The following is a 25719-nucleotide window of genomic DNA, read 5'->3' on the forward strand; positions in this document are numbered from 1 at the left end:
CTCCTCACGGCACTGGTAACGGAGAACGGGAAAACGGGCTCTCCTGTCTCCAATTAAATTCACGGGAATCGGTCCAGGGGTGAGAGGAGCGACCCCCGATTCCCTCCAAATTACGAGCGAGCTAAATTAACCCTTTAAGAGAAGCAAGATGGCGTCTCAAGGCGAGCGGGAGCCGGGGGTATTAGAAATGTATATGTGTAGTAATGTAGAATCCATGGTCCAGGATGAAATCCCCGTGCAGGAAATGTTAATAGTACAGGAAAACGAACTCGCCCAACTGAACCCAGAGCCCGAAATGGGTGCGGCAGCGGCCGCGGTGTATGACACCTCCCCTCCCCCTCTCCACCAAAACCCGCCGACCCTTGCCGAAACGGCTCACCCAAGCGCACCCGACATCGCCCAGCTATGCGCCATGCTGGCGGCAATGACAGCAAAGATGGATACAAATACAAATGAAATGAAAAGCATGAACGAAAAGATGAATACATTCACAAACGAAATAAAACGCATGAAAACTAAAATGGAAACAAACATGAAGGAAGAAACGAAAAAGCTTCGGGGGGAGACGCAGAACATGGGCCGATGCCTGCAGGCGGGCATGAAGGCCGTGACCAGGGAGATAGGAATGGCGACTCCACGTGTGGGAGCAAACGAGCTGGAAGGGGGTGCAACGGCTGTCGGGCCCGCGGTGGAGGCGGGTGAAAAAATAATTCGGGGGGCGTGTTGGGCGAGGGTCGTGACAGAAGAAGCGACGGTGACCGAAAGGGAAAAATTAAATGGGGAGACCAAAACGTGTGAGACGAGACACGAGGTGAAGACAAAGGAAATAATAGTTGAGACAAGGGAGGTAAAGGGTGAAGAGTTGGCAGAGACACGGGAGACAGAAAAAATAGAGGAAAGACTACACGATGAAGACGGGGTAAGTGACGCACACACACACACGGAGGTAGTGGAGGATAATGGGGGTGAGCTCGCGGAGCGTGTAGGGACCCGGTGCGAGCAGCGGGATAGCCTCCTCCAGGAACGAGGGGAGGGAGTATTCCCCCTTGAGGCGAGTCACGACCAGGTGAGTTCGGTCGTGCTTTGCGAGGTTGAGGGGAGGAGTGCTGTGAACGGGTGCACGGAGAGCTTGGGGGGTATAGAGGCCCCGGAGACCCTAGTGGGGACACGAATCCCCAGTGTAGTTGTCCCTGTGTGTGTGGTGCAAGGCGTGAGTGCGTCCCCGTGTGTGGAAGCGACCCCGTGTGTGAGTGGTGTGGTGGCGATGGTGCCAGGGTACGTGCTTCCCAGCACGCCGTGTGTGGGTGAGACACCGTGTGTGAGTGAGGCCGTGTGTGTGGATGAAACGGCCAGTATGAGTGAGGCACCGCGGGTGAGTGCCCCCGCGTGTGTGAGTGAGGCACGGAGTGTGGATGAGGCACCGCGGGTGAGTGCCCCCGCGTGTGTAAGTAGTATGGTTTGTGTGAGTAGTGAGGCACGCGTGAGTGAACGGCCGAGTGCAAGGGAGACCGTGTGTGTGAGAGAGCGGTATGTGAGGGAGATGTCGGTTGGCATGCGGGAGCACGCAGCCGCGTCTCCCGGTGTGAATGTGATGGAATGGAGTGTGAGCGTCGTAACACGCAGGTGTGCGTGGGTCGAATGGCGACGACGGCGACATGGGAGGAAAGAAAGCCGAGTAGCGGCTGTCGTTGTTTCGGGGACCGTGCCGGGTTCACCCAGCAGTGAGCACGAGGTCCGTGCTGTGCAACGCACGAGGCCCGCACGTGCTCGCTTGCGAGAGTGAAGTCCCGGTCCGGAAACGCACGCGGTGGATTTGCCGATCCCGCGGACGGACAAAGTTTAGGCAGGATTACGGATTTGGACCGGACGGGTTCTCCACGCGATCGTATGTGTTAAGCTCCAACGGGCAAAGCACATGTGTTCGCGTGGGGAACCCCTCGAGACGTGGGGCTTGTGGTTTTTTTTTTGCGCACGGTGACGTCATGGCTGCACGTGGGGTTGGAATCCGGCAGGAGGGGTATCCCTGCCGGATGGTACCGTCCAAGGAGGGACGAGGTACACGTGCAGCTGCATGACGTCACGGGCAGGTGCAAAGTGCGCGAGTTGCCGCGCTGGTGCTGCGCATGTAAAGAAAAAAAAAAGCAAGCCTCACTTTCGGGTGCACAGGATTCCTGGGCAAGGGGTGGAAGACCCCCTTGACCTGGGCACAGGATGGAAACTAGTTAGGGGGAAGGGTTAGCTTAGTTAGACCGACTTCATGGGGCAGGGGTAAGTCCTCATGGAGTCCGTGGAATGGATTCGGTAGAGGGATTTAGATGAGCTTTAGGTTGGGAAATAAAATGGGATTATTTGGAGAACAGTGACAGACTTGTGAATGTGTAGAGGGGACGTAGCTTAGCTACGTAGTGTTAAAAGGAACGTGCTGTAGTTTAAGGGACGACGTGGGAGCACGAGTTAGTTAGGGGATGTAGTTAGGAGGATGGCAGAGTTCAGCGGTGAGTGTGTTGAAGAGTTGGTGAGTGAAGTGGAAGCATGTGCATGGTGAGTGGGTGAGGCCAGCGAGTCTGTGTGAGTGGAGCGAATGGGGAATGCATGGTGCGATGAGTGATTGGGGGGAGGAGTGACTCCCGCTCAAGGGACCCCCGGGGTCAGTGTAGAGTGAGTTAGCTGGGTTAGTCAAATTAACAAAAATGGAGGTCGTTTTGTTGTTGGTGGGAAAGTAGGCTCGAGACCCATTTGGAGGGGTGCAGGAGCCCTGTTGACGGGCTTGGGAGCGTGGCTGCGAAAGGTGAGTATCGCTGAGTGGGTACCCCGGGCACCAGGCTAGTCGGCCGCGGTAGGCCATGGGCCCATGGGGGGCCGGGATAGAGTAGTGGGCACGGGTGCGCCTGCTTGGTGCGGGGGCCCAGGGCGCCATTCGCCGCGTGGGCAGTGTTGTGGGCATGGGTGACCCTCGGAAAGGGGCCCGGGAAGCCAGCCTGCCACGTGTGCGTTTCAGGGGAGGTGCCATGGGGGGCACTCCCCGGTGTTAGGGAGCTGGTCGGCTCGGAGGCAGTGTAGTGCCCGGGGGTGCCATAGCGGGAGATTCGGCAGAGGGTCGTGCCTGCCAAAGGGAGCCACGTGTCCCAGCCAGGAGACCGTGTGAGGGCACGGAGAGAAAATTGGGGGTGCGAGGCCCGAAATTGTGAGGACACCAACACAGGCGACGGGAATCTGGGTTGTTAGAACCAATAGTTTAAGCGAGAGGCGCTTGTTGAAAGCCCCGGGGTAGTTTAACAGTTAAATGGTTAGGGTAGATTAGGAGATGTACCCCTCCGCACCATCCATCCCCTCGCTGTCGTTGTGGGCCGCTGGACCCACTTTGGTTATTGATCGCCGAACTCTGGGGAGGCCATTCTGAGGCTTCATTGGGCCTCGGCACAGGACGTTAGCTCTCCCTTGTTCCCCTCCGGGAAGGGAACGTAGGGGTTTGGAGTAGGCTTGGTGACAGGATAGGTTAGCCGAACAAAGACGATAAAGGGGGTTTGGGGACGATTTATAGTGGGGAGTTAAAAAAAAAAATTAAGTTGGGGCTAAATTGGGGTTTGACAAATTAAGGGAGTGGGTATGTACAGTGACAGGCAAAGGCGATAGGTGGGAGGGAGACAGGTAGGTAGGTCCGAGCCCGCCTTCCAAGTGGCCAGCACCACCGCACTCCCTCCACCAACCTCCACGGAACGGCAAAGGCTGGCCAACTTCATCTGCAGCTGCTGTGCTGCAAGGCCTGTGCCGGCTGGATCGTCTGCAGCTGCTGTTCTGCAAGGCCTGTGCCGGCTCGTTCATCTGCTGGCTGTTTTTCTTCAAGGCCCGTGCCGGCCAGTTCATCTGCCGGCTGTGTTTGCCTGCAGCGGCCTTCTTCTGCGGGCTGTGTTTGCCTGCTGCCTTTGCCATGCCACGCCCACTGCCCACGTTCACCAGCCCCGTTCAATTTTGCTTTCCCCCCCCTGTTCATTTCCATGTGCGCCAGCATCCGCAAGGCAACAGTTTGCAAGCTGCGAGAACTGCCCTGTTGGCAGCTACAACACGGGCCTGCAGTGGCGGCCCGTGCACCGTGTTTGCGTCCATCCATTCACCCATCCATTTGTAGTGTTCATTGCGTGTGCCACTTGAGCTGGCACGGAGACTGCATTTGTGCAGCCCATGCACCGTTGTGGTTCACTGCGTTCAGTTCAAACCATTCATCTATCCATTCGTTGTGTTCATTGCGTGTGCCACTTGAGCTGGCACGGAGACTGCGTTGTGCAGCCCATGCACCGTTGTGGTTCACTGCGTTCAGTTCAAAAGGGAAGGCCTTGGACTGCATGTGAGCAGCCAGCCACGTTCCCTGTCACCTGCATTGTTTTGAGCCAGAGACTGCATGCGAGCAGCCTGGCTCCCTGCTAACTGCTTTTCTTTTGCAGAGTTCATTGATCCTGGGCCATGGTTTAGTGTAAAATTTGTAAGTTAAGGTTAAGATGTACTGTAAATATGAGTGCGCCCCCGGCATGTTTGTCTTAGCGCCGGCAATTTTATTTAAGTCGTCCGTGTGAGTGAGTTTGTTTAGGTAGTTACTCAGCCCTTAGGTTATTTATTTTGGGGACACGAATACCATGAATGTCGCACTCAGGGATCCGTAGGTAAAATGTACTAGGGGAAAACTACACATGATGGCACACGAAAATTTGACGACTCGGGACGAGTCTGTAAAAAGGGGAGGGGTAGTGTTGTGGTTGACCAAATTCGCAAACCACCATTCAGGTCCCTTAGGTGAGATATCTCGGTAAGTATATGTGTAGTTAGGCCCAAACCCGTTGTCTAGAGGGAATAAATGTCATTCATGAGGGCTGCGACTCTTCAGGATAGCCGTTTTTCTTTTACTATCTTTATTTTGGACCAACCGCCATTATTACCACCTCCAACCACGTCTCAACAGCCATCACAACAACAACCACCAACCACAACGCCGCTTCACCACAACCGCCACGACCTTTACCGTCACAACTCGCCACCATCGCATCACCGTCATCTCGCGCCACTCGTGGGCACCGATGCTGGACTCGTGTAGGGCGTGCACCGTGCAGCGTGTTCAAAAGCATCGCGGACTTTCCGAAGAAAAACGGATCAAAAACGACTCACGCCCACTTTTGTTCCGTCCAATCGGTGAGCGAGGGGCGATTTGGCCCCGCCTCCAGGGCGTTGGAGGGCGGTCGCTATATGCAAATTCATGGATCAAAAAGCATTCACGCCCACTTTTTCTCGGGCCAATGGGGAGCGAGGTGAAAGGTCGGAGGCAGAGGGTCAAAGATGAAAGAGCGAAGCCACGGGGCTTATAAAAACGACTGCGTTCATCAGACGAGTTGAGTTCAGTTGGAAGTTGAGTAGGAGTTGAGTTGGAAGCGGAGGAAGAGTTGAGTTGAAGTGGCAGAGTGCAGTTCGCAGGAGGAAGAGTTCGGAGTTGGAAGTGGAGAAGAGAGCAGTTAGCAGTTCGCAGGAGGAAGAGTTCGGAGTTGGAAGCGGAGAAGAGAGCAGTTCACAGTTAGCAGTTAGCAGTTAGCAGTTCGCAGTTCGCAGTTAGCAGTTCGCAGTTAGCAGTTCGCAGTTGGGAGTTCGCGGAGTCGGAGTGAAGAGGATGGAGCTGTGGAGAGGCGGCGGCGGCGAAGGCGGTTGAGGGGGTGCTCGCGTCGGATTCGGGGAACTGCGGAGGGAAAGGCCGGCGACGCGACCGAGGTCGTGGTGGAGACGCTCGTCGCGGGACCCGAGATTCTTCTGAAATCCTCCTTTCCCCGAGCATCAGCAACCCCCTCCTGTTTCCCCCCGCGCTGAGATAGTGCGACAAAAGGGGGCCCCCTTCCCACCCCCTACCAGACACTGTCCGCGAGGCCAGCGGAGTTGAGGCACCACCGCCGCTCCGCGTCTCATCATCAGACGGGTAGGCCCGACACGGTCTCGGCCCCAGGCCCACCTACCCCCTCATCCTGGAGGGTGGTTCTCTTTTCTTTTGCTTTAGGAATATGTGTTGTCGGCGCCGTCTGTGAAGTAAAATTGTATAAGTGTTGCCGTGTGCCCGGTAGTCGGATAGATCTGCATTGTTGCATTTGCTTTTTGTGTAATATTGCATTGTCTTCTTCTTCTTTTACATTTGCTTTTGGTGTAATTGTATATGTGTGCTTTCCGTTCATCGCGAAATAAATGTGCTTATTGTTGAACTGTTTTCCCGCTTCGCTTCGTCATTTCTTTCATTGAATCCCCATCTTGCTTCACGTAAAGGGTTGGTCGTGGGCGAAGATGCCCGATAATTAATCAACCGTCGAGGCCGACGAATAACACCACTCGGTTATCCCGATAGTACGGAACGGGTCGCTTAAGTGGCCCGTGTCCGAAGTCGACCTGCGGCGAGGTGCGATCGCCCGGTCTACCCTCCGTGTGGGTACTTAGGTAGGTCGAATTTGGCGAGCAACCCTATCCCACGCGGGGGCCGATTGGCTCGATCGCGGTGAGACCGAAAGGTCCACCCGTGACTGGTTCCCGGCGTTAGTCCGAGAGGGTCACGACTGGATTGTCCGTCCCGTGGGCGACGTGCCGCGATTCGAGTTACGTGGCCGTTCGCACGCCGGCGGGCGCGAATCCGCGACAATATATATATTCCATGAGATATATCCATGGATGATAGGTGTTTAGTTTGCATAATTTCCTGCTTGTACAAGTGAGCGGCAACTGTGGTTCACACACACACACACACACACACACACACACACACACACACACACACACACACACACACACACACACACACACACACACACACACACACACACACACACACACACACACACACACACACACACACACACACACACACACACACTTCTCCTTTTACCAATAGATACAAAAATCTATTAAATTCCTCTTGTGGACTTTGAATCAAACAAAGTATATACATATATGTATGATGGCCTTCACAGCCCATACAACTCCCTCTCTCACCCTCCTTCCCTCCAAAACATGATGAAAAGTAAATATCATCATTTTAAACTTGCCCTGTGCATTAACAAGTCCCAGGAATGACTTTCCCACCGGTGATAAGAAGCAACCAAACCAGATACAGTGTCTCCATCTGGGAAGGATGCCTGGATGTTAGTAATGACAGTATCGGCAATGTCTTTCCATTTGCAGACATCCATTAAATAAATCACCAAGCCTACCTTGTTCAAATGAGGTAATCCCACCAGGTTGAAAGTTTCACTCCCTGGCAGGTGATCGGGGTGGTCGGGTAGAACGCTTCGGTCCATCGCCTGTCCACAGGTCTTGCGTGTGCCCACATCGTTGGGAGTTTTTGTATAACGAGCTGTAAGATGTCAACTCTTTGGGTGAATTGAACAGAAAGTTCTCAAAATCTTTTGTTGTGCAGAGGCCCCTTTCTCTCGGGTACTTTTCCAAGTATTTTCAGCTTCTTTTAGAAGGTTTGTGAAACATTTTAAGAAACGAACTTTATCTGGCACGCAAGATGTACGTTCCCTGCCCCGATGACTATTGCTGGTCGGGATTTCTGTGAATGTGCCTCGAGCATTCTGGGGAAGATTACGTTATTTTAAAAGTCGCGTATTGCTGTGGAAAATTTTAAAACGTTATGGTCTTTTTTTCTTTCTTTTGACATGGTATATATATATATATATATATATATATATATATATATATATATATATATATATATATATATATATATATATATTGGTTGTTTTTTTTCAAAACTACTCCCACCCCCTCCACCTCCAAAATTATTGAACTTCACTCCTTTACTAATTTATCTCTATTGTAACATTTTTATTTTGATTCTTGCTGTGTATTTGTTTAGTTGGAAATCCAGTTTTTATCTTGCCAAAACGAAGTTTTTGCAAAATATGTTAGTCAGCTTGTATGTTTTTTTTGTTGTTTGTCTGTCATCACGTATAAAAAATTCTGCAGAGCACAGTTATCATTGGAAATTCTTGTAACTTCGCATATCAGAGGCCTATAGAGGTCCCTTTCAGCGCATAAAATTTTGAAGGTCAAGGTCACTTTTTCGCAAATCAGGGGAGTCGACGAAACCCTTATTTTTTGAGTAATTTTGATCGGATCGTCTTCAAACTTCATGGGAATATAGTTCATGGTCTGGCGCTCAGCTGATTAATGTTTGGTGGCGATTGGCCTTGACCTTCATGGTTAGCGCCTAAGGTCAAACATATTTGACCCCAAGGTCAAATTTTCAAGTTTTAGGAACCATATCGTGTAGTACCTCAAATTTAACACCTCGATGAGTGCTTTCTGGATATGTCAAGCTTGACGACATTATGACGTCATTTGGTGACGTTATGAGGCAAACGCATATTTTTCATGGTTACTCTGGAGAACGATTCTCATCGGAATCTCTCGTAGGCAGATATTCCTCAAGGAGTCGCTCGTGGTGGATAGCAGCTCTGTTCACCTCAGTGTGACCTTAAAGAAGTCACACGTGGTCAACTTTTGGCAAGATATGGTCACCCTGCGGGTAACATTGGTTTATTATCTTGCCAAAACGAAGTTTTTGCAAGATATGTTAGTCAGCTTGTATGTTTTTTTTTTGTTGTTTGTCTGTAATCACGTATAAAAAAATTCTGCAGAGCACAGTTATCATTGGAAATTCTTGTAACTTCGCATATCAGAGGCCTATAGAGGTCCGTTTCAGCGCACAAAATTTTGAAGGTAAAAGGTCAAGGTCACTGTCGCAAATCAGGGGAGTCGACGAAACCCTTATTTTTTGATGGGATCGTCTTCAAACTTCATGGGAATATAGTTCATGGTCTGGCGCTCAGCTGATTAATTTTTGGTGGCGATTGGGCTTGACCTTCATGGTTAGCGCCTAAGGTCAAATTTTCAAGTTTTCGGAACCATATCGTGTCGTACCTCAAATTGAACACCTCGATGAGTGCTTTCTCGATATGTCAAGCTTGAGACATTATGACGTAATTTGGTGACGTTATGAAGCAAACGCATATTTTTCATAGTTACTCTGTAGAACGATTCTCATCGGCATCTCTCGTAGGCAGATATTCCTTGAGGAGTCGCTCCTGGTGGATAGCAGCTCTGTTCACCTCAGTGTGACCTTAAATAAGTCACCCATGGTCACCTTTTGGCAAGATACGGGTCACCCTGTGGGTGACATTGGTTTATTTCATTTTTTTTTTCTATTTATATACTGTATTTATTTTTAATTTTCCTTCCCAATTTTCATTATCAAATGTTGTTTGTGACCCCAAACCTTTGCTCCCCAATTAAATATTTCCAGCAGCAGTTAACGGGTACGCCATCAGCAGTGGCATTGTTCAAGCATGTGGTGCCTTTCATTCGCTCTGAGAGCATGGACGTTACCGAGTGTTTGGTGCTTGGTCTGGGAGCAACCAACCCCTACGTGTTCAGGTGAAAGGATGTACTTTAATCATTGTTTGAGATTATTGTCCCTTCGCTTAAGAACAAAAACCAATACATAGGTGGAGGTGGGGGATGGGTAATGTAATCGGCTCCTGTCTGTCTATCTGTCTGTCACACTATCTCCTCCTAAACGGTTGTGCAGAAATTCACCAAACTTCGTTACGATCATCACATGGCAAGAAGTTGTGAGAGTAGAAGCATTTTGGCCCTGCCCCGAGTTCAAAATGTCAAATTCCAAAAAATGCAATTACTGGCACATTTTAAAACATTTTAAATCAAACTTTGGATATGCAATCAACATTGGGGAATGCATGAAATACGTAACAATTTTTTGGATTTAACCCCAGGTTCATGCTCCAGAGGGTGGGGCACGTAGGGTCACTGGGTCAAAACAGAATTTTTTTTTTTTTAACTATAAGTTTGATATTAGGTCATTCCTGGTGGAGCTTTTTTGCCATCTTTCAACTTTGCTCTCGGTGGGAAGCGTGGGGAGTTGTGATGGAGCAACATGTACTTCGCTCTCGATGATCAATTCCAAAAGGATTGGTTAATTTCTTTATGAACTTATAATTTATTTTGATGGAGGTACAAATCTGCTTGTAGTTTTTAATTTTGTTTGGGAGGGGGGTGACTTTGGTGGTTGTTTCAGTCCTTTTTAATGGAAAGTTATTGTTGTGTAACTCTTTCTTCACCCCTCAAACAAGGGACTTGATTGAAGAGTTAAACCCAGTGATCAAAGAAGCACTGGACAGGAGGCCAGAGGTAAAATATTGTGATGATGCAAAAAAAACAACCTTGTATGGAAGACATTGCTTTGAAGACGATGCATCATAAGGCTTCAAGTTTTCCAAACTGTGATTGATATTCCAGAACGTGAAACGGCGGCGCCGCCGAGATGTATTACGCGTCCAGCTTGTCAAGATGTTTGAACTGCTTGCTGATGCTGGAGTCTTCACTCACAGGTTATTGATACTCTACACTCGATAAGTTTTAGGTCACATTCAAAGGAACTTTCACTCCCTGACCAATCTTTTAGAACATCTAGTTTTTACCTGGTTCAGTTAATATTTGTCGACATTGCAGTTTTGATGGATATGTCGGACTTCTGCCATTTAGCAGATTTCTGCCTTTTTTTTTTCTTTTCCTCAGAATTGTTCATTGTTGAGTTGAATAGTCGATTCCTCTCGCCCTCCCCGACTCAGAATTATTGTTTCAAAAAAAAACAAAACATTTTAACATTTTTATCGTAGTTCTTGGAATCTAATTGTTGGTTTGCAGATTTTTCTTTTCCGATGTCTTGTTTCAGATAATGACAATTATATTTGATTACTTCATAATAAAGTGAATTAGCGTTGGGTGGAAGTTAATACTTTGGTCGGCCTCTTCCTGGGGGGGGGGGGGGGAAGGCAATGGCAAACCAGCCAGTATAACTCTTGCCAAGAAACTTTTTCAGCAACACCAATACTCTGTAAAGAGTATGGTACATCATATATATACATATATCTTTTCCTTTTTTAGGTCATCTCTTCGAGCATAACCTAATAATATTGGTGTTGAGAGGAGAGGTGACGCTCCGTTCGTCCGTTCACAATGAAGTTGAAGCGGGAGATCTGGTCATTAATACTGATAGAGTATTAATGATACTCCTGATATAGATACTCCTGATAGAATGATCCTGATAGAGGTTGATGAGACGAACACGATGGTATGACTTTCAAGGTCACCGAAGGTCAAGGTCAAGGTCATGAGGCCTTTGAAGTTGCGAAAATGACGATTTTCAAATTCTATCTCCTCCGCCATTTCTCAAGCGATCTTGAATTTGATTGTAGCAAATGAATCTCTGGGACAATATCTAAATTTTGATCGGGCCAGATTTTCGATATTCGCTTTCGTTTTCGTGTCACGTGACTTCAAAGTTGGCAAAAAATGCGAAAATGACGATATTCAAAATTTATCTCCTCCTACCTTTCTCAAGCAATCTTGAATTTGATTGTGGCATATGAATCTATGGGACATTATCTAAATTTGGTCAGGACGGATTTTCGAATTTCGCTTTCGTTTTCGCGTCACATGACTTCAAAGTTTGCAAAAACCTCCCTACCTTCAGGAGGCTATATGTTTTCTCGCAGAGATGACCATCACTCCCGCACGGGTGCATTTTGTTTTTTATGCCTCCGCTGACGAAGTTGCTGGAGGCATTGTGTTTTTGCATTGTCCATTCGGCTGTCTGTCCGTCCGTCTGTGCATCTGTAATAGGTTTCCGTTACTGTGATAAATTAGAGGGGGAACCCTAATGCTCAGACCACCTTGTCGCGAATCTATCCCTTGATAACCTGCAAAATAGATATGATGTCTTTTTCCAATTTCCGAATTATAAAGTCAGTGATTTTGTTATTAAAAGTCGAAATCTTCTTCTTCTTCTTCATATTAGCTGTGATGTCGCATCAGGAAGTCGACCGTCATATCTGTACTGTATACGCGTTACGTCGAGATACGATTTATCTCAAACGGCGAATAATTTCCCATTTTCCACAAATATGCCGAGTCGATGCATCCTTAGTGCTTGTGTAGTAATACCAACCAAGATGGTTTCGTGCAACACCAATGGCCGAAAGACTCAAAGTTTGCCAGAAATTGGATGTGTGGATTGGACCTACAAAATGTTCAGTTTTGTGCTCCTAACATGTTGCAGAGCACTGTTGTGAAACAACAGAGATGGCAATATCTTGTGCTTTTCCGCCACGATTTAGTGGGAAAAGCAGCCATTGCTCTAAACGAAAACAAACCATCTCCACTCAGCTGGTACCATTGCAGTTACCACAAGAGCACCTGAAAATAATTATCCATTATCAACACAAATTTCTACAAATCAAATGAACACCGTTTATTTATAGTGCAAAGAAAGTATGTATGTATCATCATCTACTCCTCCGAGAGGATTTGATCTCGGACGCTAAAACTTTCAGGGTCCCCCCACCCCTTCCACAATCCCCCATCAACCATCATGCCCACAATACGCACCACCACAACAATCACTGACAATACACACCACCATCCCACACCCCCGCCCTCCACCATACCCCCACAACCATCAACCCGACAATACCCACACTATCCCACCCCCCCACTCCAACATCCTACACCCCCCCAATACCCTCATCATGCACTCACCCTCCACCATCCCCCATCAACCACCACCACACACACATACCCCCTCCCCCCCTAGTACTACTCCCCCCTCTACTGGAGTGGGGCATCGACACCTCATGGACACGGCCTAATCGCAGAAACGAATGGCATCCAGGGAAAGTATGAAACGGCATAATCCTATAATACATGGACACCTGGTCAGCTTGCGACGGTGGGACAAAGCATTTGTCGCCCATTTTGTCTACGGTGTTAAAGTGTGCCGGGGTAGTGTCTGCTGTCGGGCGATACCGGCTATTTCTGCTCGAGTAATATAACTGATTTATCAATTAATACAAAATCCCTCTCATAAACCTGTTCGTTTAACAGAAAAACAAAACCTACCAATCTGGAGTGAACATGTGACCGGCGTTTTATCTTCACTCACACTTTGGCCTTCTTGTCCTGAATTGCTCGCACAATGCTCGAAACGATACGGCTCCACATATCCCCCGAAAGCGTTTCCATCACTAATTTTGTCTCCAATAATTTCTTCAAAATCCCACTGATCAGTTTCAACATATGGAGAACCATCAAAGTTGCTCATGATGGTAGAATCGGTATCAGAATACGAGCTCAAAATACACTGTTTCTCCATGCAAACTACCGTTTGGATCGAGGTGAGTTCATAATGTGACATCATTGACGAAATAAAAAATCGACACTTTAAGGCTTTTTTCAACACTTTGTGATTGACTAACAAATATTCAAATTTTTTTCCCCTTCAAATGAAACCATGATTAATGATTTTCAATGGTTTTTAGAACAAAAAAAAATTGCATTTGGGTTTCCATTTTCGATTATTGGGTCAAGAGGTCAAGGATCCTGTTGGGTAAAAATTCTGTTACCATGCTAACTTGTGAACCAGTGATGGGATTTTGACCAAACTTGGTATAAATATGTGTCGTGATGCAAACATGAACAAATTGGATTTCGTCATCAAGAGGTCAAAGGTCAGATGTTATGTCAGGTGAAGATATGATACTTGAGAACAGCTGAAGGAATTGAAATCAAACTTGGTACAAGTATGTATGATGATGTAATAATGTGGGCGGAGGCATATCGGTCGATGTCCTGATGTCAAAGTGTGCCGTTCTAGTTCATTCTGTTTCTGTGAACAAAGTTCTGTCATGTGAACCTGCATTACTATGTGGCCCTTGTAGTGCGAGTGGCGGGATGGACAAAGACTCGCAGGCTCTGGGTTCCATGTTCGTGGAGTACATAGACTTGACCCGTGCCCTGCTTGAGTCTGAGAGCGACAAGGACTCGGACTCCCTGCGTGACATCCGGGCACACTTTAGTGCCCTGCTTGCCAACATCCTGCAGAATGTCAGAGGTGAGGTGGCTGAATTATTGCTTTTGATGTGTGCCTTGTCAATGTCCATGGCATCACACCAATTTTCTGAAACCTATACTTCTCACTCTGCAGTGGAGCATCGTCGCAACCTCTTCCCCCAACAGTCTCTTCGACATAGCCTATTCCTGTTGTTCAGCCAATGGGCCGGTCCATTCAGTGTCATGTTTACCCCCCTGGATCGTTACAGTGACCGTCATCACCAGATCAACCGACATCAGTACTCTGCTCTTAAGGTGTGCCGAGATCACACGACATATTTTGGCCAATCAGAAGTACTTGTATCTTCGTGAATGGTATTAATATGTATGCTGTATACTATTTAAAAATAGTAGAAAAAAGAACAGACATTGTCGAAGTTTTTCGTCTTGCAGCTCACCAGGACACATGCAATAATTCCGGAAATGCAGACACAAAATGAAAATTTATTTGTTCAGACCGTTGGTGATTGGTTATTTGGACAGTTACTGACACGAACATAAACATCATGGCCTTGAGGCACTGAGGGAACCCGTGACCTCTCATCTTTCTTTGGATCCAGGTCTACATAACGCACACGCACACGCGCACACACACACACGCACACGGATATATACCCCGATATATAACACTGTGTTTATGTATGTGTATGTGTATGTATATATGTATATATATATATATATATATATATATATATATATATATATATATATATATATATATATATATATCTTCTTCTTCTTCTTTCGGCTGCTCCCGTTAGGGGTCGCCACAGCGGGTCATCCATTATGATCCGCATAGTGATTTGGCACATGTTTTACGCCGGATGCCCTTCCTGACGCAACCCTGGTCGCCTCTTACGACACAGGGATATGGTACACCTATTTTAACCGGGGTATACACCGGCCCAGTATACTGGTGTATACCCCGGTTATATATATATTGTTGTGGAAATGGCCCTTAGTATGCTATTAAATATAGGATTAGCCCAGACCCCCCATTGAATGCATGTTTAGTCAGGTTGTTCGGTAAATGGATGCTACATGTGTGTCGGGAGGTGTAGGATGCATGTTTATTGTTCGTACGTTGGTGGTGTACCGAGAGCTTCTTCTTCTTCTTCCTTCGCCCTCCGGACGAGGCCCCGCCCAGTCGGTTGAGAGGGAGTGGCCGAGAGAAGGAAGTAAAACTAAGGGGAGGAGCCAGTGGGCTTCGAGGCGAGCGAACGAAGGAAAGGCAGTGTGGATCTGCGACGAGAGCGCTGAGGTCGAGTCTGCCATCGGCAGAAGGAAAAACTGCATTAGGGTTTTTGCGATCGGTTTTTCGTAAAGAACGAACCGAAAGAAAGGCAAGGAAGGGACTGAATGAGGTCTGTCTGCCATCGGCTGGGAGAGGATTTGCCTGAGGTCGAGTGTGTGATCGGCGGTAGGGGGAACTGAACCTGAGGGTCGAATCTGCCGAGGGAGTAACTGAACCTGAGGTCGAGTGAGGATTCTGTTGTATAGAAACGACCAGTGTGAGGCTGCAATCTGCGTCGAGAGGAACTGGCTGCTGTGGGAGTCGGCGATCGACTTTATGAGGAGGTCATCGACAGGTTCAACCTGCGTCTAACCACGGAGCCTCTGTCCTGACTCACGGCACGGCTCGACACGTCTGCCGATCCGCCTGCCGGAGCCCAACACCTCGATTTGGCCTTGTCTGTTGAACAGGATAGGCCTGGACTTGTATGCTGGACCTTGTGAGGCGCCAGCTGGAGCATACCACCGTGGATCTTTTGCTCTGGTGTAGTCGACCTCGCAGGGTCTGAACGCGTGAGAGTGCTTGCGTGAGGTCTGCGACAAATGGACGACGCCTCCTTTTTTCCACGCGGCGTGCTCGAGCTTGTGGCTCGAATCCGTGGACATCAGCTTGTTACGAGCCACATTCGTGCTTTTGACACTTTCCTCTCGTCCATGAAACATCACCAAGTACTCTGTCTTGTCTGCATGCTGTCCATGTCTTGTTTGCATGTCGTTTAAGGTTTATCTCGTTAGAGCTCCCTTCGAAACCCGTAATCCGTAGTTCCCTAGTTAAGAACGGGTTATAGATTGATTTATAACATTGTCGTGAATGCTTTGCTTGTGTTGTGTTTCCCGATGTTCCCCAATAAATCTGGCTGATTTGTATGAAGTTGCCGCTTTGAAATAATTTGTGCCGCGTCGAGGAACGATCCGCTCGATTTGGATATAAAAACCAAAATGGTTATAGACTGGTAGACTCCGCTCGGTCTCTGACAAAACCAGTCTGTAACCGGGGTCTATTTCCCCAACTGGTAAGGTCTAGGGGTACGTTGGTATCGCGATTCGAGACGCGTGACCCGAGGCCTGTGCCGAACCAGCCGGCGTTATAACCCCAGAGACGGCGGTGGTTAGTGTGGCGCCGAATCTGTAATGTTTGGCTGGCGAGAGTAGGGTGCGAAAGCCCAGACTGGTTACGGACAGTGATTGACGCGCTCGTCCAAACCCCCCCACCCCGGATCCGCAACAATATATATGCCGAAGCATTGGGAGAGAGTGGCACTTGTATATGTGGAAGAATTGCATTGTTCAGCTGGTGGGTCGCTCAGATGGCAGAGCAATGGTACGGTTTGCCAGAGGAACTAGGTTCGACTTCCGGTCTGGGCACGGAATTTTTCCACATATATTTATGATGTTTCTCGGTAAAACTGTGTATTTGTGTGTTTGCATGTTTGTCTGTCCCCCTTCATAAGGATTATTTAAGAAGGGTTTTAAAGGCCAATCTTTTGACACCACTGTGTGTTCATTACGGTCTATTTTTCAGGATTAAAAAAAAAACTTCGAAAAACATTTTTCATGAAAGAGTAATTACGTCTCTTCTATTGGAATTGTAGACTGTGACTTGCAACCAGGCCTCAAAGGCGGTGTGCAGAAGCGTTAAAAAGAACACAACACAAGGCACAGGGGCTGTGTCCAATGGGGATTGGCAGAGTGCTCGTCACACTCCACATGCTTCGATTTTCCTGCTGATCCCATCATGTACCTTCTGGTTGAATGGTTTGCATTAGCAGGAACAATTGTCTGAGTGGCAGACGGACGGTTGTTCTGTGTGGATTATGCGGTTTTACTGTGCGAGACATAATCCGCAGCGATGCTCACCATAACAGTCAGGAGGTGCATCTGATATATATTGTTGTCGACCGGTGGTCGGGGGCAAAAAGACCAGAGGGCGTAGCTACCTCGGGTTCCCATCAGACTGTCCGGAATTGCAGGCCGGCGCACACAAATAACATTGTGACGCAGCGGGTCGCTCATCGACCGTGAATGCCAATAACTCCACCACGTGACTTCGCATCCTCCGTCTCATGAATACCGTTTACCTCATGGTCACGTGATCTGTGATCTAATTACCGGGGGACACTCCCTCGGTACGCCTTGTTCAAATCGGATCACCTTACTGGATCAGATGCAGCCGAGCGTAACTGCCCAAGGATGTACCGGCTGGAAAACAGATCTTTGGGGGATAACGTCCTGGCAAGGCGAGGATACGAACCATGCTGGATTGCTGGACCAATGAAGGAAAAGACGAAAATGAGCTGGGAACATTTCTATGCAAAGCATTTATTTACAATCAAGCGAGGAAAGGTATGTTTAAATGGGGTTTATTGTTATGTACAGCGGGGATAGCAAGGAATTATTGGGGTGCGGCAAAAGGCAAGGAATTTACAAAAGCAGACAGAGCAGACTTATCCCATTATCACTTATACAATCTTAACTTATGCTATGACAGGCACCATCACACACACACACACACACACACACACACACACACACACACACACACACACACACACACACACACACACACACACACACACACACACACACACCCAGAAGATTAGATAGCCATAAAGAAAGAGAGCAGAGGAGGATAAACGGCTTCACAATACCTGGCGCAGTTGGCCGACTAACGCAACCCAGTACGCATTGAGGGAGGTAAGAGGGGGAAATACTGGTGTCTAAGGTGTAGGAGGTGTAGTGTAGTACAATATCGGGGTGCCGTGTCGTGCCAGAGGAAACTGTGATTGCAAGCCACTAATGGATGCTCTTTTGTGCGTCCAAAGGGGGGCAAGATGGAAGGGTGGAAAGAAGGAGAGGAGAGAAGATGTGTGAGCCAAAAGATCCCTAACCTAGTCATGCATAAGTCTGCTAGTGTAGAGTGTACCTCCGTGGGACGCTCCGCTTTAGCATTCCCGCCTCAAGAGTTGGTGTGTTATCTCCGGCTTTGTCACTTTGCCAGGGCTCATGGCAACGTGCGCTCCGCACTGGTCCTCCAGAATAAGCACGTCTCAGTTGCACACCAACCGCGAGTGAAGAGCCAGCAACGGGCAGAGACAACGAGGATCAGTGAAGAAGAGTGCGAAAGAGAAAGGCGAAGAAGAGGGTGAGCGGCTCCGCGATCCGCCCTTTATAAGCCCAGAGTGAAGGGTGGGGTTATGACACGAAGTGACACGCTGTAACCCGAATCCCGCTTCTCTATTGGGCCACAGTGGCCCTTGCCAGGCTCCTGGGGCTAGAAGTGGTCTCATTCGCACATCCGGCGTGACACGGCCCGGAGCTCCATACCAAACTCCCTTTTTGCTCTTCCTCGCTGCTCTTCCTCGACCCCTCCTCGCCGCCTGTCCCGTCGCACCCTGGCGACTGGACGAGGGCCGCATCAATCCTGCGTGCTCACCTGGAGCATTCCCGGCGAGATGCGGCCGGCACCATTAACGTCTGTTGCTCGTTCCCGCATCACGCGGTCCGACAACAGCCTGAGCCGTGCAACACGCCTCTGTTTAGTAGCAAATTATATCGATACAGGGGTACAAGGAGGTGCCGGAACATTTTTCATGTGTGTGGGAGGTGTCGGCAGTCAAAGCGGTGACTCTTTGGTGAGCAAAGTTAGATGCCCTTGGAAATTGGCACGCAGATTTGAATGAAATGGCACGCCATGCGCAGTGCCGTATAGTGTGTTCTTATGTTGATTCTCCATGGGAGGCTACGTGCTATGTTTGCTATTCATATCGTGGTGTGTGCTTGCTTGCTTGATTTGTACCATGGCTCAAAGGAAAGGGTTGGAAAAGAAATAAAAATAAAAGATAGAGATATAGTTAATCGACCTAGCTATTGTGGACCCACGCAATGCACTTTGTCCCATTAACCCATAAGACACGAGGGGAAGGTCTGACTGCACGAAGATAAACGAAATAACTGCGTGGGGATCACTGTATGTTGGGTGCCATTGCCTCAGAGGTATGCGGTCTTGCACAAACGCAACAAGCACAATATATATATATATATATATATATATATATATATATATATATATATATATATATATATATATATATATATATATATATATATATATATATATATAGTTACGGTTGTGGAAATTCGCATTACACCATAAAGAGTCCTCAGGTGAGATATCTCGAAAGGTCCATGTGTAGTTAGCCCAAACCCGTTGTAACAAGGGAATTTATGTGATCCATCCGGGCTGCGACGCTTTGAGTTTGCCATTTTTCTGTTCTATCTTTTATTTCAAACAAACACCATCTCAACAACCACGCCATCCCCACCAGAGCGCCAACCACACTACAACCATGCCACCTCCACCATCTACGCTACCACATCTTCGCCACTCGCCATTCAGTAGGCCCTGTGCGGTTACGATCTCCGCGGAGGAACAAACAAAAACCAACAACGATGCTCGGGGGCTTTTCCCGCCTGTTTCTCCCGTTTAAATTTCCCCGCGCTCAGTGTGAAGGAAAGGGGAAGGGCAGCTCACCGCCGATTGGTGGATGACCAGCATGAGGCGGTCGGGGTGAGGGAACGCCCCTTTTCGGGAACCTTCTCGAAGGCGGGTGGAGCCGAAACCGGGGCGGAGCGAAGGGCGGAGCCCCGCGCTATAAAAGGCGGACAGGACGGACCTTGAGGAGAGTTGGTCGAGTTGGTTCGAGAGTTGGTCTTCGGTTGGTTCAAGAGTTTGGTTCTTCGAGGCTTCCTGTCTGCTTGTTTTGTCGGGGGAAGAGGTCCTGCGCTCGTGGCTTGGCGAGCGGCCTGTGAACGGAGGCACGTACGGGAGACGCGGCAGCACCAGTGAGGTGGACCTGCGCGTCCGGACGAGGAGTGCCGGAGAGGGTTCGCCGGCTGCGAGAGAGGTCGGGGCCAGGCGCGACCACGCTGACGGTCGTAGGAGAGGGACTCACCGGCCACGGAAAGGGAAGTCGCGACTCCTTTTCCTTTTCCTTTGCTTTTTGTGTAAATGCTTGTGGTGGCGCCGTCCGTCAAGTAGTATTGTTTTAAGTGTTGCCGTGTGTTGGCATTAGTCGGTTGTCGCTCTGCATTTGCTTCTATTGTTTTAACTGTTTTATGTGAATTTTTCTTTTGCTGTATATACGTGCCTTACGTGCCTTCTGTGTGAAATAAATGTGCTTTGTGTGAACTTGTTCCCCGTTTCGCTGCGTCCTTTCCTTTGTTTGAATTTCCATCTTGCATCATGTAAGGGGTTCGTAGTGGGTTTAAAACGCCCGGTAATTAATTGGAACCGTCAAGGCCGATGATAACACCGCTCGGTTATCACTGCAGCACGGAACGGACCGCTTAAGCAGTTCGTGTCCGGAGTCGGCCTGTGGCGTGGTACGATCGCCTGGTCGTCCACTCGCGCAAGTACTTATGTCGGTCGAATTTGGCGAGCAACCCTATCCTGCGCGGGTGGGCAATTGGCACGATTGTGGTGAGGTTTAACCCCCACCCGTGACTAGCTCCCGGCGTTGTTCCGAGAGGGTCACGACTGAATTGTCCGTTCCGGTGGGTGAGGCGGCCGCCATTCGAGTCGAGTGGCCGATCGCACGCTGGCGGGCACGAATTCGCAACTATATATATATATATATATATGTATATATATATATATATATATATATATATATATATATATATATATATATATATATATATATATATATATATATATATATATATATATATATATATATATATATATATATATATATATATATATATATATATATATATATATATATATATATATATATATATATATATATATATATATATATATATATATATATATATATATATATATATATATATATATATATATATATATATATATATATATATATATACATATATATATATATATATATATTAGCCCTTTTTGCTGCATCCCCATGTGCTGATTTTACTGCAACATTAACCTTGAGTCTTTATTCAAAATATATTGCCTTGTTGAGTGTTTTTCCATGCCTGTGTGTAGGCAATGGCTGCTGTCCTCTGCTGTGGCCCGGTTTTTGACAACGTTGGGTTGTCGTCAGATGGATACTTGTACAAATGGCTCGACAACATTCTTGCTTGTCATGATGCGAGGGTGAGTTTGCTTTTAAGTATCAAATGCTGTCAAAATGTGGGAATGTGGTTAAAATTCTGCAAAACGACCGATGGTTGTGTCGTCGTCACAAAGTGGTAAAAATAGGAATGTCACTAATCTTTGGCTTTCGTCAGGCAACAGTGATTAGTTTGGGCCTGGTCTTCTATTTGTTGTAAACCCAGGTGCATCAACTTGGTAGCGAAACTGTTGGCCTGCTCTTAGAGTTGAATCCAGACCAAGGAAACCTCCTCAACTGGGTGGTGGACCGCTGCTACACGGGCTCACAGCGCGTCTCTGCTGGCTGTTTTCATGCATTTACTGCGGCTTTCACCTCAAGGTGAGTTATCACCACAACATCGTCACTATTTGTAATTTCAGTGAAAGGCTACACTCCGCCTGTCACTACTACCTATCAGACGGTTTAGTGAGATCTTCAGATCAGCCCCTGCATGGGCTGTCCTCGGCTTGTGCCGTTGCGCCCAAAAGATGAGCAGACTTGACTGTCTCGACTTGCGAAAGTGAAAGTCGTAACAAGGTTTCTGTAAGTGAACCTGCAGAAGGATTATTGTCGGGACGAGCACAAGAACACGAGAAGAGTATCCGGAGTGCACCGAGTGCTACAGGCCTCAAAGCATATGGAGCACGACACACCGATATGGACGACGGATGCATGGCCGTGATTTTCGTAACTCGTGGATTTTGTTGCGATGTCATCATCATCATAATCGTCATCATCATCATCATCAATCAGCCTTGGCCAAAATAGAATGTTCCCTCAATAATCTTATGGTTCATAATACATGGCAAATCTTCAACAGTTGCATTTGCTTCATGTGCTCTCTTGTCAGTGCATAATATGTGTTGCCCTCCAGGCTACAAAAAACATGGTTTGAATACCATAACACCAATGCTGAGACAGACTTCTGTTTATTCTGAAATCAATGTCCCGCAAGTTTCATTTTTCTTCATTTGATGTTGTAGCTTAACAATGGTATTGTATCATAGAGCTCTGCTTTGGTTGTATGCAAAGACCAGTAAATGTTTTGGTGGTTTCTCAAGAGTTCTCTCCATTGAGAGCCACACATTGTTGACGAAAGTGGAGGAAGTCAGTAATCCAAGAGTGGAATTGGCCTTGGATTCCATAGTATAGGTCGAGAGTTTGGAGAGCAAGGCAGAATGACAGACTCTAATGAAAGCTCGAGATATGTCCAGAGAAATGGCCATAATCTCGTATCTGATATCCATTGTTGGGACAGTCAAAGGAGCATGTCCAAGGAAGACTGATCAGGTGTGACTCCAAACTGATCTGAGATGAGGCTGTTGGAGAAAAAGAATGATTTTATGTCAACTGTGATAATGGATTACATGACATTGCTGATGATCGGAAGTAAGCTAATTGATTTGTAGTTAAGAGGATCTGTTTTTGCACCTTTTTATGTAATGCTGTGATGTTGGCCGATTTCCAAGCAGATGGAAGATGACTTATGGTAAATGACAGGGTGAAAATGGCAGAAAGAGGAAGTGCAAGAGCAGCAGAGCATGTTTTTAGGACACCTGAGCTGATGCCGTCCAGTCCGGTTTCAGAGTTGATGGTTGCCAGAAACCTTTCCATATTTTCAGGTGCAAAAGACAATTTAGGAGCAGTTGGGTGTGACTGGGGCAGGGTGGACACAGAGAAAGGGTGGTTAGAGACATGAGATTTTGAAGCAAACACAGAATTGAGGCATTTGGCCTTCTCATGAGTGGAGTCGGCTGTCATGCCATTTGAAGGGAGGGAAGGGATGGAAAAGGGGACCAGAGCATCCACGAGAGACTGATTTGACAAGAAGGCGCCACCAGGTTTTGGAAGAGGGAGACAAGTTTGAAAGTTCATCTTGAGATTGGACAGATGTTGTTGTCTGGCTCTCCTGAGGGGAGACTTACTCACTCTTGTTGCAGGCTTTTTGGAATTATCCGAGTTTGCCTTTGGTTGGATTTGTCTGCAAGGAGGAGAATGCAAGTTGTTTTAAAGCAAGTGCCTCACCACGGGATTAAGAGTACCAAGAGTGCGAGGATGGGTAAGATAACTGAAAACGAGATGGGAGGAATCTGTGCATAAGAGAGAGCAGGCTTCTGTGGAAGAATTCCCAGGCTGAGTTAATATTAGCGGCAGTGGATATAGGAGACCAGTCCTGAAGTGTGATGGTTGCTTGCATTCCCTGCCAGTTTGCTTGAATGAACTGCCAGACTCACCGGCACAGAGGCTGTTCTTTGAGAATAGCCCGAGAAATGTTGACCTTCACTAGCACATGATCAGAAGAGCCAATTGGGGCAGAGGACGAGCAAGATACATTGGCAGGAAAGTTGGTCATCACAAAATCCAGGAGGGAAGTTTTGCCATTGGGAGAAATCCAGGTGGGAAGGTTTACAGATCGAGTCAGACCCATGTTGCCACAGAAGTCCTTTGTAGGTGTGCCACGGCTGGTGAGAAAATTACATACTTGAACACTGCAGAACACAAATCGCCTTTTTTGGCACTTTCAAAACCCTTCCATTTTGCAGTACTTGGACAAAATATTATGGCATTTTACATAATCTCGACCAATAAAATTTGCTGCTCACACACCCTGCCCACGTCCTTGTTTCTCGAGACTGCGTGAGGTAAGGTGTTCTCTAAACTCTAGTTTTCTAAGACCTTGGTCATTGTCCACGTGTTTGCACCATGTAGAAGTCCAAATTCGATGGTGATCTTGAATATGTCATTGTGTAGAAAAAAATTTTTTGACAATGTCTTTCTTTCCTTGTAAGTTTGGAAATTTGAGGTTCGGTTATTTGGTGCATCATTACTTCAACCTCACTATCTGTTCTATGTAGGGACTATGTGGTGGATCCAGTAACTCTTCTCTGTCTCATCCTCTTCATGATCTCGGACACACGGCGAGATATCTACGAGACTGCAATGCAGCTGTTGCAGGTAGTTTTCAATCTTCCAAATCTCATTTCATTTGCTCTCTGTTTGTGCCCCTCTGCCTAGTTATTCATTCCTCACTGCCCATCATCCTTACTCCATCCTTCCACAGCTATGCGAAGCAAAACTCTTCCACTATGCTCAGAAGATGGAATGCCGGAGGGGTGAAAGCCAGCCGCTGAACTTGCACACACCACTTGCTCACCTTTACGCTGCTTCAGGACTGCAGTTGTCTGAAGAGCTTGCACATGCTTACCCCGAGCTCACATTGTCCGTGTTCTCCGGTGAGTTGGTTATGTTAAGATTCACACAGACCTCTTGTAATGTGTGTGCTTAACTGCATTATTGTGAACATGATATTTTAGTCCATGCTTAAGCAACTTCTCATTTGTTTCTCTCGTTTTTGTATGGTTTGTCTCCTTTCACACTTTTTCTTTATATTTATTATGTTTCTATTATATAGAGGTCAGCCAGCGCTTCCCCACAGCACATCCGTCTGGCCGCCAGGCAATGCTGGCATTTCTTGTCCCGTGGCTTTACAATGTTGAGCTGGTGGATGGACGGCCACCACCCGCACCCCCGGCAAGCTACCAGGCTGGACCTGGCACACCAGAGAGTGGTAGCGACTGTGGCATACGACCACCTGAGGTCTGCGATACTGGCCAGGGCTATATTCGCATGGCATCTGGATCATGGCACGACGAAACGCAAGGAGGCCGTTGGCTTCATGGATCCGGCTGGGGTTCTGTCCATGCAAGCACATTCTTGCTCAACAACCTCATGTACATAACGGCAAAGGTGCTGTCTGGACTAATTGATTGTTTTGTTTACCTATACACCTTCTGATGCAGTGTACCATCTACTACGTCCCATGTTATGCGATTATGATAGGATTTTAAAATATAAAGATACGTGTGGCATGACATGCAGTACGGCGATGACATGGTTGGTGGTGAGATGGAGGCCGTGTGGACAACATTGGCAAACAGTTGGTGCCACAACCAGCATGTGATTCTCCAATTCCTGATCGCTCTTTGCGGTGTACGCAGTGACCCTCTCCTTTTGCCTTATGTAAGGAGATGTACCGGTTACATGTACATAATGTTCCCTGCACAGACATTTACAAATCCGGAGTTATTAATTCTCCCCTCCTCTCGTGCCTGCACACACCAACGTACCTCTAAAGTACTCGACCAGTGGCCGACGGTGTATTTTCTGCAATTCTGTATTGTCTAATTTTTTTATTTATTTAATTGCTGTTTAAATTTTAGAACAATTCTTGAAAAAAATAACAATTGCAATTGGTAAACATATTTTTGGCCGATATTGACTTTTCTTATTAAATGTAAAGCTGGATATGTTT

The 25719-nt window shown here is 47.4% G+C and overlaps 1 protein-coding gene across 8 annotated transcripts in view; it reads left to right on the forward strand.

Annotated features, from left to right (window-relative positions):
- Window positions 1-25719, forward strand: part of LOC147011136 (protein furry homolog-like) — a 173507-nt gene that overhangs the window by 112643 nt on the left and 35145 nt on the right. For 6 of the 8 annotated variants that reach the window (XM_085859042.1, XM_085859043.1, XM_085859037.1 and 3 more), the window contains 11 exons: window positions 9320-9450; window positions 10167-10224; window positions 10333-10424; window positions 13812-13984; window positions 14078-14238; window positions 21299-21409; window positions 21592-21746; window positions 24263-24362; window positions 24469-24640; window positions 24820-25154; window positions 25287-25427. In XM_085859042.1, the coding sequence (XP_085715168.1) occupies window positions 9320-9450; window positions 10167-10224; window positions 10333-10424; window positions 13812-13984; window positions 14078-14238; window positions 21299-21409; window positions 21592-21746; window positions 24263-24362; window positions 24469-24640; window positions 24820-25154; window positions 25287-25427 (1629 nt within the window). The remainder of the gene's footprint in view (window positions 1-9319; window positions 9451-10166; window positions 10225-10332; window positions 10425-13811; window positions 13985-14077; window positions 14239-21298; window positions 21410-21591; window positions 21747-24262; window positions 24363-24468; window positions 24641-24819; window positions 25155-25286; window positions 25428-25719) is intronic. The other 2 variants (XM_085859038.1, XM_085859040.1) reach the window with 2 other exon arrangements.

Source organism: Eptatretus burgeri, chromosome 16 (genome assembly GCF_056783735.1).
Source record: "Eptatretus burgeri isolate ZD-2024b chromosome 16, Ebu_testis_v1, whole genome shotgun sequence".
Taxonomy (NCBI): domain Eukaryota; kingdom Metazoa; phylum Chordata; class Myxini; order Myxiniformes; family Myxinidae; genus Eptatretus; species Eptatretus burgeri.